Source organism: Mirounga leonina, unplaced genomic scaffold (assembly GCF_011800145.1).
Source record: "Mirounga leonina isolate KUSES-001 unplaced genomic scaffold, KU_Mleo_1.0 Mir_460, whole genome shotgun sequence".
NCBI lineage: Eukaryota > Metazoa > Chordata > Mammalia > Carnivora > Phocidae > Mirounga > Mirounga leonina.
Genome location: NW_023270765.1, coordinates 95,104 through 114,362, shown reverse-complemented (window position 1 = coordinate 114,362; position 19,259 = coordinate 95,104). Strand labels below are relative to the sequence as shown.

The 19,259-nt window shown below is 56.7% G+C and overlaps 2 protein-coding genes across 3 annotated transcripts in view; one reads left to right on the top strand and one right to left on the bottom strand.

Moving 5' to 3' along the window:
- The first annotated feature begins 11,559 nt into the window (after positions 1-11,559).
- RNF39 (ring finger protein 39) lies at positions 11,560-16,722 on the top strand. Its single transcript, XM_034989061.1, has 4 exons — positions 11,560-12,286; positions 13,765-13,787; positions 13,981-14,072; positions 15,503-16,722. The coding sequence occupies exons 1-4, from the start codon at positions 11,924-11,926 to the stop codon at positions 16,081-16,083; spliced, it is 1,059 nt and encodes a 352-aa protein (XP_034844952.1). The 5' UTR covers positions 11,560-11,923; the 3' UTR covers positions 16,084-16,722.
- PPP1R11 (protein phosphatase 1 regulatory inhibitor subunit 11) overlaps positions 16,664-19,259 on the bottom strand; it is a 3,064-nt gene continuing 468 nt past the window's right edge. For both annotated transcript variants that reach the window (XM_034989062.1, XM_034989063.1), the window contains exons 2-3: positions 18,265-18,373; positions 16,664-17,913 (exon numbers count right to left, since the gene is read on the bottom strand). In XM_034989062.1, coding sequence (XP_034844953.1) covers positions 17,711-17,913; positions 18,265-18,373 — 312 coding nt within the window. In that variant the 3' untranslated portion in view covers positions 16,664-17,710. The remainder of the gene's footprint in view (positions 17,914-18,264; positions 18,374-19,259) is intronic.

Here is a 19,259-nt window from a genome sequence, read left to right as displayed (position 1 = left end):
CCTGGGATCATGACTTGAGCCCAAGGCAGTTTTCCAACTGACTGAGCCATCCAGGCGCCCCTAAACTTTTTTAAATTAATTTTTTTTTTTGAGAGAGAGAGAGAGAGAGAGAGCAGGTGGAGAGGGCAGAGGGAGAGGGAGAGAATCTTAAGCAAGCTTCATGCTGAGCACAGAGTCTGAGGCCGGCTCGATGTCATGACCCTGAGCTGAAATCAAGAGTCAGATGCTTAACCGACAAAGCCACCCAGGCGCCCCTCAAATGATCTTTTAATCTGAACTACATCAAAAACTAATGATGTACTACATGTTGGCTAATTGAACATAATAAAAAAAAATTTTTTTTTAAAGATTTTATTTATTTATTTGAGAGAGAGCACATGAGAGGGGGGAGGGTCAGAGGGAGAAGCAGGCTCCCTGCCGAGCAGGGAGCCCGATGCGGGACTCGATCCCAGGACTCCGGGATCATGACCTGAGCCGAAGGCAGTCGCTTAACCAACTGAGCCACCCAGGCGCCCAATAAAAAAATTTTAAAAATAAAATGTTTGAGGTTTTTCCCATAAACAGCAAATCTTGTCAACAAGAACAACAAAGAAGGATAATCTGCTCGTGTCTTTGAACGGACGTTCTGCGGCTCCCTTTTGCTGAAGTGTGAAGCCAGACTCCGTCTGGATGTGCAGGTGCCCCAGCCGGACCCCTCCCCGGCCGGCTCCCAGTCTCCAGTCAAGAAAGATCCGTGGTCTGTGAGCAGCGCCTCTCCCCATGCCGCGTGCTCTCCCTGGCCAACTCTGGTCGCCCCGTCTTGTGGCACTGCCCCCAGAAGCCGTTCCTGACACCCCACTAGTGTGACTGAGCACCCTGGTGCGGAGGCAGCTCCTTCGTGAGCCCCCAGGCCAGGCCTCAAGCCCGCGCATACCTCCATGAATCAAAACCAACTGCTTATGTGTCTTTCCCACTCCCGCCCCCAACAGAGAGCTTCCCCCAAAACCAGGGATCCCACTTCATTTGCCTGTTGTCCTTGGCACTGACAACAGTCCAGCGAGTGTGGGTGGCCAATAAATATTTGTTGAGTGAATGCATAACTGGTTCTGTCCCTTCTGACGGCTCCCCTGGCCTTGCCACCATCTCCGGCCACACAGCCTGGGTCCAGACCTCCCCGTGGGTCCCAGAGGGTCAGAAGGAGGAAAAGAGCACTGGGCGTTACCAGTGTCCTCGTCCACAGACGCCCAGAAGCAAGCTGGGTGTGTGACTGCAGCAAGAGAGAGTGGACAGCACAGGGAACGGCCTAGGAGGGAGCTGGAAAAAACAGGGCAGGGCCGAGGCCGCCCCAAGATGGGCCACTTTGCCAGGAACATTATTTCGAGTTAAAAGTAATCAAAGTGGGGGTGGCTGGGTGGCTCAGCCGGTTGGGCGTCTGTCTTCAGCTCAGGTCAGGACCCCAGGGGTCGGGCTCGCTGCTCCGCGGGGAGCCTGCTTCTCCGTCTCCCGCTCCCCCTGCTCCTGTTCTCTCTCACTCTCAAATAAATAAATAAAATCTTCTCCAAAAAAAGGAATCAAATTGCAGCAGTTGCAATAAAAACTGTCTTCCTTGTCCTCACCTGCCTAAATTTACATTGGAAAGGAGAGCCTGCGCCAGGAAGATAGCTGTTAACAGAGACTCCCCCTGACCTAAGAAACTTAGCTGCTTAAAAGGCAACTTTGTTTTCAAAACAGCTCCTCTCCCCTTCCTGCCAGTGGCCCTCCTCCCCTTTGTAGCCTCAGACCCTACCCTCTCCTGGGCTCCCATAAGCCTCCTGTTGCCTCATTGTCTGTGGGAGTTCCACGTCTGCATGGAGTCCCCATCCCTATGCTGTTAAATTCGGTTTTCTCCTGTTAATCTGTTTCACGTCAATTGGACTCTTAGTCCAGCTGGTGGGACCTGGAAGGGCACAGGAAGGTCCCCAGCACGATTACAGGATTTGGGCTCGGCAGGGATTTGTCAGGCCAGCTTCTGAGCGTCAGAGGCTGCCCTTCTGTTCTTCTCAGTGGAGAACTGGGCAAAGGACGAATAGGGGGCTGGGGCGTGTGCGTGTGTGCGTGTGCGTGTAGAATCCAGTTCAGTGTAAAAGCCTTTTCCAGTAGAGCAAGTTTCAAGTTAATCTCCCGCATCCAACCCCCACCCCAGCCATTCAAGCCCGGGCCTCATGCTTTCGGCCCTCATGGTCACCAGCCCCACAGTCATGGAGGGGCGGTGGCCCTGGGCACTGGTGAAGCTGAGTCAGGTTAGGGGAGCCCGCTGCCTTGGCTGCAACCTCCTGTTTCCCGGCTTCTGCTCCCCAGACAGCCCCTGTCCTCCCAGAAATTCGCAGCCTGTTGTCTTGTCAGGCTGTTTTTGTCACCCTTCCTGGTATCACAGCCTCCCAGTGACTCCCAGAGCTACTCATTTGAGCCCTGAGGAAAACCTATTAGATACGAATTCTTTGTTGGTTTTGGGACAATGGCCTCTGACCAGACAGGTTCAGCTCCCTGGACCCCAAGGGCCTTATTGTCTCTGCTCCCTGCCTTTTGGGGTGATGACCTCACCCCTGCCATCAGCTTCTGGGATCCAGTGACTCATTGCAGATGCCTGGCACCTGAGTTCCCTGGGGATGCTCTCTAAGGACATGGGGCCGTGACCTTTCCTCCTCAGCCCAGGGCTTCTGTCTGTCCGCGATTGCCCTTCTCCACCCGCAGAGCACCTACCTCTGCCTTCAAATCCATCCTCCTGCCCTCGGCCGGCATCATCCCTCTCTGCCAGAGAGGATTCCCTCCCATCTGGTTCCTTGTTCCTGACCCCACCCCCAACGCCAGCCTTCTGGCCCCAGAACTCATCCCTCCTCTTCCTGCCGGTTTAAATCTGGGTTTTGCCAGTTGGGCTTCCTTGCAGACCTCGAACAAATTACTTAAGTCTCTGGGCTTCAGTTTCTGCATCTGTAAACTGTGGGTAGTGGTAATTACCTTTTACTGTTGTCCTGTGGATTAGTTCTCTGTTTCTGTTTTTTTACTGCACAAGTAATTAATATATACATTCATTGGTAAAGAATTTAAACCAGACAGGGTAGAACGAAGGTCTCTTTCAGCCACTGTCCCCTGGAATCCTACTTTGATGTGATCCCTCAGGACATTTACACAGCTATTTATGTACATGTGCAAATACACGTGTGTGAATGTGTGTGTATATGTATTCACGAAATAGCTATGAAATGAGGATGGTGGGGGTGGTGAAGAGGTCTGCTTGTGGACCAAGAGAGGTTGGTGGTTACCAAAAGAAAAGCTGTATTTTTTTTTTTTAAGATTTTATTTATTTATTTGACAGAGAGAGACACAGTGAGAGAGGAGCACAGGCAGGGGGAGTGGAGGGGGGAGAGGCAGGCTTCCCGCCGAGCGGGGAGCGGGGAGCCCGATGCGGGGCTCGATCCCAGGACCCTGGGACCATGACCTGAGCCGAAGGCAGATGCTTAACGACTGAGCCACCCAGGCGCCCCGAAAAACTGTATTTCTTATAAAAGCCAATCAACAGGTATGCCTACAACTGAAAGAGCGTGCAGTAATAATAAAACCCTGCTGTTTCCAGAGACGGAGGCAAATACCACCAAGCAAATCAGCCAAGCGCCCAAAGACGTGGAGACGGGGATGGAGATGCTAGTTTTTCTCAGTAACCCGTCTAATTGACGTTCTACGAGCGTGTATAACTGATTCAAATCCTGAAAAACAACCTGTATTCTGAGTTCCTTTCTTTCCCATCAGCGTGGGGAGATCTGCTGCCCACTCCTCCGCAGACCAGTTTCCCACACTTCCTCCCTCCTCCTCTCCTTGCCCACGGCCGCCACAGGCTCCCTCTGCCTCCAGTCCCCTCTGCCCCGGCAGCCAGGACCACCTCTGCAACAGGTTCAGTCAGACTGTGTTTCTTCCCACTCACACACTGTCTGAGACTCACTGCCTCCCAGAGCAGACTTGGCATGAAGTTCCTGCATCTGCACCACGGCACCAGGCTCCCCTCAGCTCCAGCTCCAGGCTGGACCCTGCCGCCCCACCACACCCGGGATCCCCAGCCTGCTGAGCTCCCCAGCCTGCCCAGCGGCCTGCCTCTCTGCAGACGCACCTTGCTCCTGGGCCTTCCGGGCTCCGAGATCCCTGTTCCCTCTGACGAAACCCTCCCTGCATGTGTTTCTTTAATACGGATCACAAGTCACAGCACAAAATAATTCTGCACTTGCTTTTTCTTTTAAACACTTAGAGATGTTCTCATGTCAATCCAAGTAGGTCTTCTTCGTTCTTTTTAACTGCTACGTGAACTAAATTCGATAATGTCTGTTAAAGCACTTTGCTTGCCACCTGGCACATGGAAATACCCGGGGGGACGTGTGTTTGATTCACTTCAGTTCCTATCACTCCAACATAATGGAGAAACACCCAGGACACTGTGGTGGACAGACCCCTGCTCAGCCTTACTACAGCTGTGCAGGTTCTCAGTACACGACACGTTCGGTGTCCCCGTCCCCATCCCAGTAGAGGATGCGCTCAGTGTCCCCGTCCCCTGTCCAGCAGATGACGCGCTTGGTGTCCCCGTCCCCCATCCCCGTAGATGACGTGCTCGGTGTCCCCGTCCCCCGTCCCGCGGCAGAGGACGCGCTCGGTGTCCCCGTCCCCGTCCCGCGGAGCTCTCCCACGCACCAGCTTTCTGGCTCTCACCTCAAAGCCCTGCCATGCACGGGGGAGATATCTCTTTCCTCCAAGACCAGACTTGTCACTTCCCATGAAAGCTGCCCTCCCCCAGAACAGAGCACTCCGCCCTCTGGGCCCGTCCCTGTGCCGTCCCTGCGCTCCCGTCACCCCCGTCAGGAGCTCAGCACACTGCCTGGCACATAAAACCCGCCCCATGCACGTCTGTTGGATAAAACCTTAACTTCCTAAAAATTGAATCTCTCTTCCACTTCATGTGTTACCTACAGAAGCAGCTGCAGCTGTGGCCTAAGAGAGAAAGCAGAACATTCATGATCTGGGGCTCGTCCCTTCACCTCTCTGGGCCTCAGTTTCTTACTCTGTAAAAAGGGGGTGAAGATATCTACTTCACAGGGATGAAAGAAATTAAAATGTATGCAGGTGCTCAAAAAATGTAACAAGTATTGAGGCGTCTGGGTGGCTCAGTCGTTAAGCCTCTGCCTTCGGCTCAGGTCATGATCTCAGGGTCCCGGGATCGAGCCCCACATCGGGCTCCCTGCTCAGCGGGGAATGGGTTTCTCCTTCTCCCTCTTGCCCCTGCTCCTGCGCTCTCTCTCTCAAATAAATAAATAAAATCTCTTTTAAAATGTGGCAAGCATTCTCACCCCCCTGCAAACTCACTCTGACACCATCTTTTCCCAATCCTCCCACCCGGGATGCCCAGCGGTCCCAGGGGCAGGTGTGCCAGCGTCCCTCCATCTAACGCGGTGGGCCCTGTCCTCCCCTGCGTCCTCGTCAGTGTCCACTTCTCTGCATCACCCCCCCCCCCCCCCCCCCCCCCCCCACCGCTCCGCAGCCGGGGGGGGGGGGGGGGGGGGGCGTGGGCGTGGTCCGGCACCTCCCCCAGCCCTGGTTTCAAGGATGCTCACGCAGGTGCTCAGAGATGGCGGTCAGAAGGAGCGCGAGGCCATGCTCCGCACAGGGAGGGGCCAGCTGCCCTCCCAGACACGCGGGTGGGCGGGCAGGACCGGGCGGAGGGCTGTGGGAGGGCCACCAGCCTCGGGAGGGAGTCAGAGGGAGAAGCTCCCCAGCTAATTGGCAGACCAACAGCATGCCAGTGATGTCTGGGCGACAGGTCACCGGGGAGGAGGAAGGGAGGGAGGAAGGACGTCTGAGAAGCACGTGGGCCCCTCTCAGCTCACTTCCAGCTCAGTAGGCTTTTCTAGGTCACTCTCTGCTGTGCGTCCCTCATGGGCTCCCTGCTCTGCCCCAGCTTCCTTTCATGTTCCTGCCTCAGTTTCTCTGACTAACAGTCCCTGCCCCCGACTCTCTTTGTGTCTCGGCGGCCCTGAGGGGAGTTGGGGCTCCACTGCGGTGCCGGGGGGAGGGGGGACAAGGGGCTGGCGTCCCGCCCCGACTCTGCCCCTGCAGCCTCTGACCTGGGCAAGCAAGCCAGGGCCCAGTTTCTTCCCTGTCACTGGTTACACACTGTTTGGGAGTGGTTAGTGAAACGTAGAAGATAAACTACGAGGCTCTGAAGATGAGCAGTCGCCACATAAGCACGAACAGTTCTTGCTGGTGCCCCCTTACTCACAATGTCCCAGGCTCAGCTGGGGCTGCACAGTTCCCTGAGCTACAGGATGTTGGCCAGGCCCCTCCTTCCCCCCCCAGACCCGCCCCCCGCCTCGCCCTCTGCCCCTGGAGCCCCTGCTCTGCTAACGTCCCACAGCCAGCCCGGCAGGCCGCACACCTTCAGCTGATGATCCTGCAGCCGGCAGCCCGCCTCTTCTTGCCGCCTGCATCCCACGGCAGGCCCACTGCCCTGGAACCAGAGTCCTCGGGACCCTGCAGACCCTGCCGACCCTGCCCACTCCACTTCCCACGGCTCCCGGTGCCCCCTCACTCGGCTCCAGATGCCAGGCCTTCATGCCAAATCTCACCCTGCCTTTCCTTCAGTCTGGACCACTTCGCCTTCTTCAATCCTTGCTCAGGTGTTACGTGCTGCCATTGTCATCCTGACCAACCTACCGAGTGCTCCAGCTTCAGGATGCCCACGGTACCTGCCATACATTTCCCATCTTATGTCTCCATCTCCCCAGTACAGGGTGATTCCCACGAGGGCAAATTCCTGTCTGCTTCCTCCTCTCCGGAGTCCTCGGCTCCCAACATAGTATCCAGCACATAGTAGGGGCCTCATAAATATCTGCTGAATAAATGCATATAAACGATCTCCTTTGATCATTAAAACAAGTCTTTGACATAGTATACGTGTTCCCACTCTGTAGCCACAAAACTAACAAGAGTTGAGTCAAATCTTGGAAATCCCACTGTTTCTGAGGAGGGTGTGCATTCCTTCCTTCTGGGCAGGCTCTTACCTAGTCTAGTCACACGGGGCAAGGATTATTTGCTAGAGGATGAGGGACTATGGCTGGCTTAGTCACCCTAACTCCTACCACAGTGCTAGACACATAGGAGGCCCTCAGCAAGTGGGTGCCGAGCAGGAGCTGAAGGGCTGCACAAACACGGCTCCTAGAGGAACTGCTGGGGGCGGTGGTAGGAAGGATAGAGAGCAAATGAGCATCCGGGATTAGCTGAAGGAGGAGCAACACTTGAAGGGAGAGGGAGGAAGGCCATTCCCAGGAGGACAGAACAGAGAAAGTAAAGTCTCAGAAGAGAGGAAGCAATGTTTTGGGGAAAGAGCAGAGTCTGGAGGCAGTAGATCTGACCTTCAGCCCCAGCTCCGCCTCGGACCACTGGTGTGAGCCAAGCACAGCCCTCACCCCGCGACTTCCAGAGCCCTCTGGTGAAACGGCTGTTGGAGGGCCAGCCGAGAAGGTTGGTCCCTATAACCTGGGCCGTGTGCCTGAGCATAGGACAGGTTGGTGAATCTGGTCGAATCTCTGTCCTCTGGGGAAGCTGCCCTCCCTGGAGCACCTGGAGCAGTTCCTAGGAAGGCTGCCCGCCAATGTCCCAAACAGGTGTACCCACAGAAGACAATCTTTGGGAATGGGCATGGGGAGTGGGAACCAGGAAAGAATCAGGTCTCCTTCACTTAACGCTTCTTACCCCCAAGCGTTCTTTTCCCACGTCCAGTTTTCTCCCCAAAGGTGCTTCATATTTTTTGTTCCGGCTTTTCCATTTCTTTCCCACTTCACTTACAAGTCACCTCCTCCAGGAAGCCTTCCTGAAATCATTCGCACTCATTCTCCAGTCTGTCACCATAATCCACAACCCACTCTTCTGCACACGGTGCACCTTTACAATGCAGTAATGACAGACCTCAGGGGATGATGGGTACACCTGTGCGCATTATCACACTCCCTAATTCAGCCATGGTGCATTCTGTATGTGCCTTGTCACACTCCCGAAGGGCAAAGACCATGACTGCCTTGTCCCCCAGTCTCCCAAACACCTCTTTGTACCTACCTCTCCCCCTCAAAGGCTCCTGAAGACTTGTGGACTCTTTGAAAGGACGGGAATGTCACTGAAATGGAGGAGAGACAGACTGAAGAGTAAACAAAAGTAGGAAGAAGCAGGAAGAGAAGGAAAGAGACCAGCGATGGGCCGAGGCCCCACCTCCAGCACGCCCCAGTCTGTGCATGGGTAGGTACTTTGCACAGCACCCCAAGGAGACACCCTGGGGGCAGCGGGAAGGGGTGGGGACAGGTGGTGGGAGGCACCTCTATCCATGTGGAGTGAACGGAGAGGCGGGATCCAGTCGCGGTCAGCGGCAAGCCGAGCCAACGCACACCAACGGGCACCTCCACCCACCCAGCTGTCTGGGGACAGAATGAGCCCCAAATGGGGATGACAGGATCGGGGCAGAGGTGTTAGGGATTCTGGCGAGGGAGGGAGAAGGCCCTGGGAAGCGAGACATTTCCAGCAGTGTCCGTCCCCCAGTGCTTGCCCTGTACTCGATGTTCCAGAACCACCAGGTGTGAGCTCACAGTAAGCACAGCATAAGGCTGAGCGGAAGCCTTGACACGTCTGTAGCAGGAAGGGGACAACCAGACCAGGAGCCCGAGCCAGGCTGAAGGCCGTGTCTCATCACACACGAGCATCCCCAGCGCCATGCTGGCCTCTGCCAGTGGGGAAGGACTGCTGACTGAGAAGGGTAAGAATCCTGTGTGCATTCAGGTCTAAGCAGAGTCTGTCAGAAGAGCCTCTCTTTGCCCAAGTGGTGATGGGCAATCCAACGACCGGGTATATGTTTATTGAGACCTGCCGTGTGCCAGGCACTGTTCCAGATTCAGGGAAAGCAACATGAAAACCAGGTTCCTGGTCCCATAAAACTACCTTCTGGTGGATAGAAACAGCTCAAAACATAGAAATAGATCATTTCAGATGGTGAGAAAATCCACAAAGACAATACATCTGGGTAGAGAGATAGTGAGTGCCTTTGGGGAAAACTCCTGGAGATACAGTGCTGAAAGACTTTCTCTGTTGAATACGTTCCGTCTGGGTTGAGCCCTGAATGACGAGATGGACACAGTCACGTCCAGCTCTGGAGCAAGAGGGGCCCCAGCAGAATCAGCAGCAAGTGCAAAGACCTGGCAGCGAGATCGGCCTTTGTTTGCTCAAGGAACAAAAAACAGAAGGCCCTGCAGTGAGCCCAGTGAAATGGGGAGGGCAGGTCTACCTGCCCCGGGGTGAACACTGGAATCACCTGGAAAGCTTTTAAAACACCTGTTGCCTCACCCATCCCCAGACATTCTGTTTAATTGATCTGAGGTGTGTCCTTGAAAACTTCCCCAGGTGATTCTACTGCACAACCCAGAACAGGAACCACGGACAAGGCCCGTGGATGGCTGACAATGAGCGTATCTGCAGACACTCAGAGGCCTTCCCCAATTCTCCAGGCCCAGATCCAGAAAGGACCCAACGTCTTTCAGGCTTTGAGGTGGGGACAGAACCAAGAAAATGAAGCAATCCAAAGGAAGAGAAACTAAAGAAAATGGACCAGGGAAATCCAGAAAACACAACAAGCGGATGGAGCAAAAACAATCCCGAAGGATCAGAGGTGGAGGGAAAAGGGAAAGCACGCGCATTCCTTTGCTGTTTGCTGCTACAGCATGATCACAGACTTATGTTTGAATGTAGAGGTCCAAGATGGGTCCCACTGGCGCTGAAGTCGAGACGTCAGCAGGCCTGGGTCCCTCCTGGAATGCACTGCCTTCCTCCTCCAGCTTCTGGAGACCACCCAGTCCCTGTGCTCGCAGTCCCTCCCTCCGTCCTCCAAGCCAACATTTAGGCTAAGTACTTTCCATGCTTCTCCCTACTGCCGTCCTCCCCTTTAAGGGTGCTTGTGATTACACTGGACCCACATGCATAATCTGGAATAATCTCCCTATTTTAAACTCAACTGATTAGCAACCTGAATCCCATCTGCACACTTCATGACTCTGCCATGAAAAGGTTCCAGGAATTAAGACGTGGACATCTTTGGGGGATCAGTACTCGACCTACCACAACGTGAAAGCCGTTTGCAAAACACGGTTTTGGTCACGTTTGTCATCTTTTGCTTGGGTAGTTGTGGGTTTTATGAGCATAAGAATACCTGGGTTTATCTGTGTAGGTTTATCAGGGTGTCAAGTCTGAATGTCTCCCCAGCAAGTATGGGGTGGAGGGAAGGCCAAGGACGCCTGAAGGGTGTCTGATCTTTATTTTATCTCCATGCTCCATAAAGACTCACAGCTGTTGTTCTTACTGACGATAAAACTAAGGACAGACTGTCTCTTTGCGTGTTTTCTTTGGGTCTGTCCATCTGTCCCTGAGCAATACTGGCTGTCCGTCCCGGTGATGCTCAGTGTGCACGAGAGTACTTGGGCATATCTGTGACGTCAGCATAGTGTGAGTGCCTCTGTCCGTAAGTTTGTGCGCTGTGGGGAATGTGCACACGGGCGGACGAACATGCGTGTGTGTTCCACAGCGTATGCGACCACAGTTGTGGACCTCTGGATGTTTACTTATTCACAAACCCTCCGGGGTATCCAGACAGAAAGGCCTAGCGTGAGAGGGCAGAGGAACTAGGGGGAGGGGAGAGATGAAGGTGAGGGGAGAGGAAAACATTGAGAAAGCACCTGAAATAAAAGAGGCAGAGGGCAGAGTCCCAGCAAGGGCACATATCAGATCTGGGTTATTCTGGTTATTTGCTTGCTGTGGGAGCTTGGTAGTACGGACTCTGCGCCGCTGTTGGCCAAGAAATTTGAAATAGATAACCTCTGGGTACCTCCCAAAGAAGGAGAGAGAGAAACGTGGAAATGAAAACACACACTGGGAAAAATGGAGAGAAAGAACTAGAGAGACATAGGAAGAGAGGACTAGGAGCTGGGAGCCAGCCAGAGGCAGGGGTGTGGGTGCCTGCTCCCCGCCCCTTACCCCAAAGCTTCAGAGTGTTCTTTTTTTTTAAAGATTTTTTTTTTTTTAATTTGGGAGAGAAAGAGAGAGAGCACATGAGAGGGGGGAGGGTCAGAGGGAGAAGCAGACCCCCTGCTGAGCAAGGAGCCCGATGTGGGACTCGATCCCGGGACTCCAGGATCATGACCTGAGCCTCCCAGGCGCCCGCTTCAGACTGCTCTTAAGCCCTTAATAGGTAAGGCAGGAAGACGGAAAGGAGAGAGTCCTGGAATGACAGCACACACCAACACTCAGAGGCCTGCAAAGCCACAGGAACCAGGATCCCTGCTTCCGCCCCCAGGCCCCAGATGTAGGTGTGCCGGCCACCTGGAATGACTCACACCCTGGCGATGCGGGCACCCATGCCAAAAGCGAGCCTGGGCACCGTGCCCACCGGCACAGCACGGGCCCAGGGGGAGGGGAGATTCGGGCCCTAGAGGGATGACGGCGGGGGGGCGCGCTTTCCTCCCCCACGGGGTGCTGCCTTGTCCCAGGAGCGCCCCCTCCTGACCACGCCCTCGCCTCGAGGACCCAGAAGTCCTTTCCTCTCGCCCTCCTCCCCCAAACCTTCCCCGGGAAGCCGGAGAACCAGACGGGGTGTTACGCAAGGCCTGATGTTTACAAGCCGCGGGGGCCTCCTCCGCCCTATAAAGCCCGAGCGCGGCGGGGAGCGCCGCGGACACCGAGACTGGCGGAAGGGAGGGAGGGCGTCCGGACGGCGCCGAAAGTTCACGCGCCGGGCGGAGAGAGGACCCTCCACTCGGCTAGCAGCAGGCGTGGTTCGCGGAGCGCGCGCTGGCAGGGGGCCGCGGGGGTCGCGGAAGGGTCGGCGCCCGGACGCGCGCTCCGCATGGAGGCGCCCGAGCTGGGCCCGGGGCTGGTGGAGCGTCTGGAACGGCTGGCGACGTGCCCGCTATGCGGGGGCCCCTTCGAGGACCCGGTGCTGCTGGCGTGCGAGCACAGCTTCTGCCGCGCGTGCCTGGCCCGCTGCTGGGGCGCCCCGCCGGCCGCCGGCGCCCAGGCGCCCCCCACCGCCTGCCCCTGCTGCGGCCAGCCGTGCCCCCGCCGCAGCCTGAGGTCCAACGTGCGGCTGGCGGTGGAGGTGCGCATCAGCCGGGAGCTGCGGGAGAAGCTGGCTGAGCCCGGAGCCCGCGCGGGGAAGCGCAGAGGGGGCCGCATCCCCACCATGGGCTGCCTGGACCCGCACGGAGAGGTAAGGCGGGTCGTGCTTCGCGGATCCGCTGCCGCTGGTGAAGGGCGAGACTAGGGGCTCCCGGGGGGCGGGGCCCTTCTGGAAGTTTAGGCAAAGAATGGCTCTGAGCAAAGCAAAGGACGAGGGGGCGGGGGGCTGACCCCAAGTCCCTGGAGTGACGCGAGAGGTGCCAGGAAGGACAAGGGGAAGGAGTTCACACTTTACCCAGGGGTCGGGGGCTGGACGGAACGCAGGGCGTCCGGAGCCCCTTGGCAGAGCGCGGGAGCTGCGTGCTGGGAAGTTGGGGACCGGGAGGGAGTACGGGTGGGCGCGGGCCGGCCGAGGCCTGCGAGGACGGCGGGGGTCAGAACCAGCCTAGGGCAGGGCGAGAACCAGCTGGAGTGCAGGGGCGGGGAAGGAGGGGCTGTCAGAGGAGGGCGCAAGGGAGGAAAAGCAAATCCAAACGCCCCGGGAGCGTCGAGGGGTGAGCCCCGGGCTCCCGCCCGAGCCGCGCTGGGCACTATTTGTTATTGCTGTCCTCGGCTCCTCCCAGGGCCCCCGGCGGGGGCGGCGACGGGTGCAGGCCAGGTCCACCCGCCGCTGGGACCTCTGGCTCCCGCCCCGCATCCCACCCCGCACGCCGCCCCCCTGCGCCACTTTTGGCCCCGACTCCTTGGCCATCAACCAGCTCCATTCCCTTGCCCGGCCTCCAGGCGTCCCAGATTCCTGACTGGCTTCTCCCCCAGCAGCCTAGCCGGTCTCGGGTCTTGCTTCCACACTTTGAAGTCTACACAGACCTAATTAGTCCAGGTGTAATTGGCATAATTAGGCAAATTGCCTTTCCTCTCTTCCCTTCACCACCACGCTGGCCTGCTTCAGTCATCCCCAAGGGATAGTGATGGGGGCAGGGGACCCTGGTATTTGGAGGGGGGCATCCAGGGCTTCTCCTGGTTCCCATGGTACCCTGCAGATCCACCAGGACCTCCCCGGACACATCCAAGTCCGGCTGCCTCCTTGGCCAGCGTGACAGATACAAAGCAAAGGGCCCAATAAACGCCACGGGGCTTTTATGGCAACAGGGGAAGCAGCTTTGTTAGAAGGCTTTTATATACCAACTCTTCGCCCCGGGGCTCTGGGTGTTTGGTCTGTGTGATGGATGGAGAAGGACACCCTCAGGAAGGTAGACAAGGACAGGGGACCACTGAAAGAGACAGAATGAGGCTGGGAGAGGCAGCAGGGAAAGGTAAGGACTGGAAGCTAAGGGGGGCAGAAACAAGACCTGGACGAGGCTGGGGAAGGGGAAGGGAAGGAGGGCAGTGGATGATAATGGACAAGATGTTCGGGCCATGAAAGGGGACAAAGAGGTGATCGAGATCACTCTGAGAGGTGATGGGGAGCTCACCAACAGAGACCCAGCTACCTGGGGAAGGAGAAGAGGGGGAGAGCTCCTGAGTACAAAGCCCAGGGCTCACATCCATGTTTTCTTCTGCCCATCCCAGGATATAAGGAAGACTTGGAGAAGGTGAGTTCCATTTTACCGTCCCTTCCTTTCCACTACCGGCCACCGCATCCATCACCTTCTCCATGGGCTCACAGCTTTGTCCCCACTCACGGACAGGTTTCCTGCTCCAGAGATGTGAGTGGGGTAGGGGTGGGGGCATCAGAGGGCAGAGAGTGTCTCCTGATTTCCTGACCCTTCTCCCTCATCTGTCTAGACCTGATGCCCCACCACCCAAGTCATCTAACTCAGACGATGCTCTCCCCGAAGACTATCCAGTGGTCAAAAACATGCTCCACAGACTGACGGGTAAGGAGGGCAGAAGGGACCCCACCGAGTAACAGTCTGTCTCAGGCCTGCTCCCTTTTCTCTCTTAAACATGCTCAAGTCTTTTCTGATGTCTGCATTCAGTGTCCTGGGGCTCCTGGAACACAGCACCACATACTGAGTGGCTTAACACAAACTGTCTCACAGTTCTGCAAGAAGTTGGTGGGATTGCTTCCTTCTAAGGCTGTTTGGGTGAATCTGCTCCCTGCCTCTCTTCTAGCGTCTGGGAACCTCAGGGGTTCCGTGGCCCAAAGATGGCCTTCTCCCTGTGTCTTCACATGGTTTCCCCTGGTACTTATTTGTCTCTGGGTCCAAATTTCCTCTTTTTATAAAGACTCTAGTCATATTGGACTAGGGCCTGCCGTAATGACCTCATTTTAACTTAATTACCTCTGTAAAGACTCCATTTCCAACAAAGTTCACATTCTGAGGTTCTGGGAAACAGCAACATTCCCTTTCTGGGGGGAACACAGTTCGACCCATAACAATGTCTGTCCTCAGTTCCCCGTATTCCAGCATCATACTCTCACAAACAGACCCTTGGGGGTCAACTGCTTCTCCCTCGTGGCATTACCCCTCTCCAGAAGACCCGCATCTCTCTGCAGCTCCTGCGGAGTTCCCGCCCCACCCACTACCAGAGCTGCCCCCTACATTCTTTAAACCGCCAGAGGGGCGCCTGGCTGGCTCTGTCTGCGGAGCCTGCGACTCTTGATCTCAGGGTTGTGAGTTCAAGCCCCACGCTGGGTGTAGAGATGACTTAAACATAAAATCTTAAAAAAACAAAAAACTGCCAAAGGTGCTCCACGGTCTTGGTCGCCCACCATCCCACCAGGCCCAGATTGCTTCTAGCAGCCCCAATCCAGAAATCTCTCCTCAAAAGCAAACCACACACGAACACTTCTGGTCCCTTTGGCTCTCACCACGGTCCTTCTCCTCCTCTGCCCCAGCCTCCCAAAGCAACCAGCCAGTCCACTCCCACCTCCCCTTGGGGTCCCAGTGTCTTTCCTATCAGTGCGTCTCTTCTGAGCCACCTTCCCTATCCGGCTGACCCAGCTCCATGCCCCACGTGATACAGCAGAGGGAAGTATCAGTCCTCACTCCTCCCTGCAAGTTGGACTGGCTAAACTCTTCTCCCGACCCACACACCAAGCTCTCTCTTGCCCTCTGCACTGCGTCCCCTGCCCAGGGTCAGCACGGTCCTCGTCCAAATCCAGCTCCACACAAGCGGCGCATCAGTGCAGTGAGTGTTGCCCAAGCCGCCCCTTTCTACGCCTTCCCCCACTCGGGCCTACGGCCGCCTTTGCAGCTGCGCTGAGGCCTCTTGAGGGCCCTCCGCTGCGCGCTGTCAGTCTCCTCCCGCCTCTGACTCGGAAAGCCCCTCAAGCGCTTCTCTCCTGCCTTTCCCCGTGCAGCCGACCTGACCCTGGACCCCGGCACCGCGCACCGCCGCCTGCTCATCTCGGCGGACCGCCGCAGTGTCCGACTGGCCCCCCCAGGGACACCCGCGCCCCCCGACGGCCCCGCGCGCTTCGATCATCTCCCGGCGGTGCTGGGCGCACAGGGCTTTGGGGCCGGCCGGCACTGCTGGGAGGTGGAGACCGCCGAGGCCGCCTCCGGCCCAGACTGCTCTGGGGAGGACGAGGACCACGGCGAGAGCCGCTACGCCGTGGGTGCGGCCGGGGAGTCGGTGCGCCGCAAGGGCCGCGTGGGGCTGTGCCCCGCGGGGGCCGTGTGGGCCGTGGAGGGCCGCGGCGGCCGCCTGTGGGCCCTCACGGCTCCCGAGCCCACCCCGCTGGGCGGCGCCGGGCCCCCGCCGCGCCGCATCCGTGTGGACTTGGACTGGGAACGGGGCCGCGTGGCCTTTTACGACGGCCGCTCGCTGGACCTGCTCTTCGCCTTCCAGGCGCCCGGGCCCCTGCGGGAGCGTATCTTCCCGCTGCTCTGCACGCGCGACGCCCGCGCCCCGCTCCGTATCGTGCCCACCGAAGGCTGAGTCCCACCCCACCGCCAGGAGCGAAGCGCTCACGCAGGAGAAGCGTGTGCACCCCTCCACCTGGCCTCGGTGTCCGCGTCCACACCCGAAGCCGAGTCCATGCCCGCCCCTCCCTCCCGGACGCGGCTCCACGTTCGGTGCCCCCCCGCCTCATCTCTCCCCTCCCACCTTCCACTAGTCCAGACCGGAGCGCTCCACCAGGATCCGTATCCACGGCCTCCCTTCCCGCTCTTGCCTCTTCTCCTGGTCTCCAGGAAGGGCCCAGCCCTTCTCCACAGTTCTAAGGCTCGGGCTTCCCTGCCCTGGCCAATCTGAGCTTTCTCTTCAAGACTGCCTGGGTCCCAGGGCCCTCTAGGAGGCTTACTGTCCTTTTGGGGAAGGGGGCAGGCAGCTCTACTCCGTGCTGCCTGCTTTCTGTGCTCATAGCCTTTCCGCCTTTGGAACCTCCTGAAGATTCCCCCTGTAAGGAACCACTGGTGCTCTCTCCCCGACCTGGGAATGGCCCAGACACCCCAAGCTTATCCTTGTATATAGCTTCACATCTTTCTCCGTATGTATAAATGGGCCCATATTTAACACATTTTGTGATGCTGGGTTATTTATTTTGTGCATCTGTGGCAATAAATGAGATCTCAGTGGTGGTATGGATTTGACTCATCTCTGCAACTGTGCATGGCAAGAGGCCTAGAAAATGATGTCAAGATCCCAGTAAGGAGTGGGGCGGGCTGAGAGCTGGACATCTGGGCTGGCAGACACATCAAAGCCTAGGAAGGAAGGGGTATGAGTACTATAGGGGACACACCCCCATCTCTTTGCTCCCTCTTTTCCTTCCTCACCCAGGGCCCTGGCACTATGCTGGATCTGTCTCTGAGGCCAGAAGACGGAGGAGATAGTTGGCTCTAAGTGACCAGTCTTCAAGCTGGCTTTGTTGGAAATCCTGTATCATATGGTGAGGAGAGGCCATGACTATTTCCTTTTCTATTTCCCATTAACGGTGAGAAAGCAAAGACCTCTCTCCCAACTCCTCTGGAGGACATGAGTGGGGGAGGGGAGGGCAGGAGAGGGGAAGGGCTGGGAGCCCCCTGGGAGCCCTGAGGTCTCCCACAGGCCTCACATCCCACAGGCAAGGACTAGGAGTTCGGATTATATAAATACATTACTGGAAGAGCTCGAAGCCAGGATTAACAAGCATAGCTGGGGCAAGACTGCCCCAAATCCGACTGGGACCCTGGCAGTGAAAGCTGGGGCTGCTGAAAACCCAACTTAAGTGTTTGGGACTCAAGGAGAGAATGCAAGGGGCCAAGATAACTGGATCCCAGGACAGGCAGTTTGGCAGTGAGAACACGGGGGAAAGACTGGGACCAAGATGTCTGGATCCCTGGAGAATAGAGGATGAGTACTGGAAGGAGAAATGAGGGCTGGGGGAACCCAGAAGTCTGGGTTCTGGAATAGCAGCAAGTCAGAATTCCAGGATCTCTGTCTATCCTCATCTCCCTCTTCCCTCCATCAGGCAGAGGAGAGGGGAGGAGGGGACTGGAGGAGGGATCAAACCATGGGTTTAGTCCCCAGGTAGCCACATGAATACATTCAGGGCCAGACAGACACAGGAATGGTGGGGGAGAGGAATTTAGTGCTGCATTGGCCCTGGAGGGGGCTGGGAGGGGTCAGGAGGCTGGGGAGGGGTGGTGGGGCTCGGTCCTGGGGTTGCACGACGCCGTCCTTTGCGGTGGCCCCGTACACAGTGTGTATGACCACAGCCCTCCTCTTCCTCCTCATCACTCTCCGTGGAGCTCTCGCCAAAGGCCCGAGGTTTCTCGTAAATACAGCAGCCTAGATTTGGAGGGAGGAGCCCGGTAAAAAAGGAGCAAAAGTTAGGGTGTACAGACAGTTCTACTCCCACTGGATCTCAGTAACAACTACCTCCACCATGGGCTCCTTCTCCCTTCCAGGACCCAGATTCCCCAGGCCCACCCCCTGGGGCTCAGGCACCCAAACCCCTGTCCTTTCCGCCAGGAATTCAAAGCTCCACTTCTCCCCATTCTGACACCTGTCGCCTTCAGGCCTCGGCATATCCCCACCTTGCTCCCTCTACTTGAACCTGGTCTCCCTGAGGCCAGGGGCAGGACTGCAGGCAGCGGGGAGCCAGAGCGCTGGCGCTGCTGGTGGCCAACAATCACTCACATTTTGATGAGCGGCGGCCCATGTGTTCGTTGTCCACAGTGTCACTCGTCCATTCTACCTTTTTCTCTGGCTTCCGTTTCCGAAGCTTGATGGTCAGGCTCCGGTTCTCCTGGAAGGTGGAGACGCACGGGCATACCTATCTAGTCCCCTGCGGCTGACCTTTCCCACTCCCTCCCAGGGCCCCAGTTCAATCAGTCACAGACATGGCAGCAGAGGAGCTGAGTGCTGGGAGAGGACAGAACACAACAGGGCTTTGACCTCGAGGAGTCCCTGGGGAGTCGGATGTTCTCCGTAACTGCTAGTATACAGAGAAGACACAATTCCTAACCTAGGGAAGGTCCCAGCAAATCTTCAAAGGAAATGATAATCCTCGCTGTTTCTCCGTCTTCCTCCCCAAATCAATTACCCTTGGAGGTCTTAATACTTGAGCATTATTTTCTCAGTCCCCAATACCTAATCCTTGACCTCCCTTTCTTCTTCCAGACCCCTCTCTCATCCTCAAGCCCTTCGCTCCCCAATTCCGGTCCACCTATGCCCTGGCATCTTCAAATAATAGCAGGGATGCCAGGATGCTAGGGAATAGGTCATCTCTGCTAACCTTATTTGAAAGGCCCTTAACCCAGGAGCTATTAAGCCCAATACACCTGCTCCCTTTGAAAGCAACTTAACCTGTTTTTGCAAAAATGCTACTCATTTCTCTATTTTCATCTCTTCTGATTTCTCAAAATACTATCTCCGCCTCCTTTGTCTTGTTCACTCATTTCCTCCATTTCCTTTTAGAGTCACCTGTTCAACAAATACTTATTGACAAGTATGCCTCTGGGCAAACTGCCCTACAGCAGGCCTCCAGCCATGCTTATTCACAGAACCCTTCATCTTCCCCCAGCACCTGCCTTGCTCCTCAATCCCCCAGGTACCATCCTTGGGTCACCGCCACACCGGGCAGCAGCACCTGCACCCCAACTCTGACTCCCTATCCCATGTCCCCGCCCCGG

Excerpts from the sequence above, each read along its gene's own strand:
- RNF39 (XM_034989061.1), top strand. The coding sequence starts at position 11,924 with ATGGAGGCGCCCGAGCTGGGCCCGGGGCTGGTGGAGCGTCTGGAACGG. Across the intron at positions 12,287-13,764 it reads GCCTGGACCCGCACGGAGAG|GATATAAGGAAGACTTGGAG; the intron begins GTAAGGCGGGTC and ends TGCCCATCCCAG. Across the intron at positions 14,073-15,502 it reads CATGCTCCACAGACTGACGG|CCGACCTGACCCTGGACCCC; the intron begins GTAAGGAGGGCA and ends TTCCCCGTGCAG.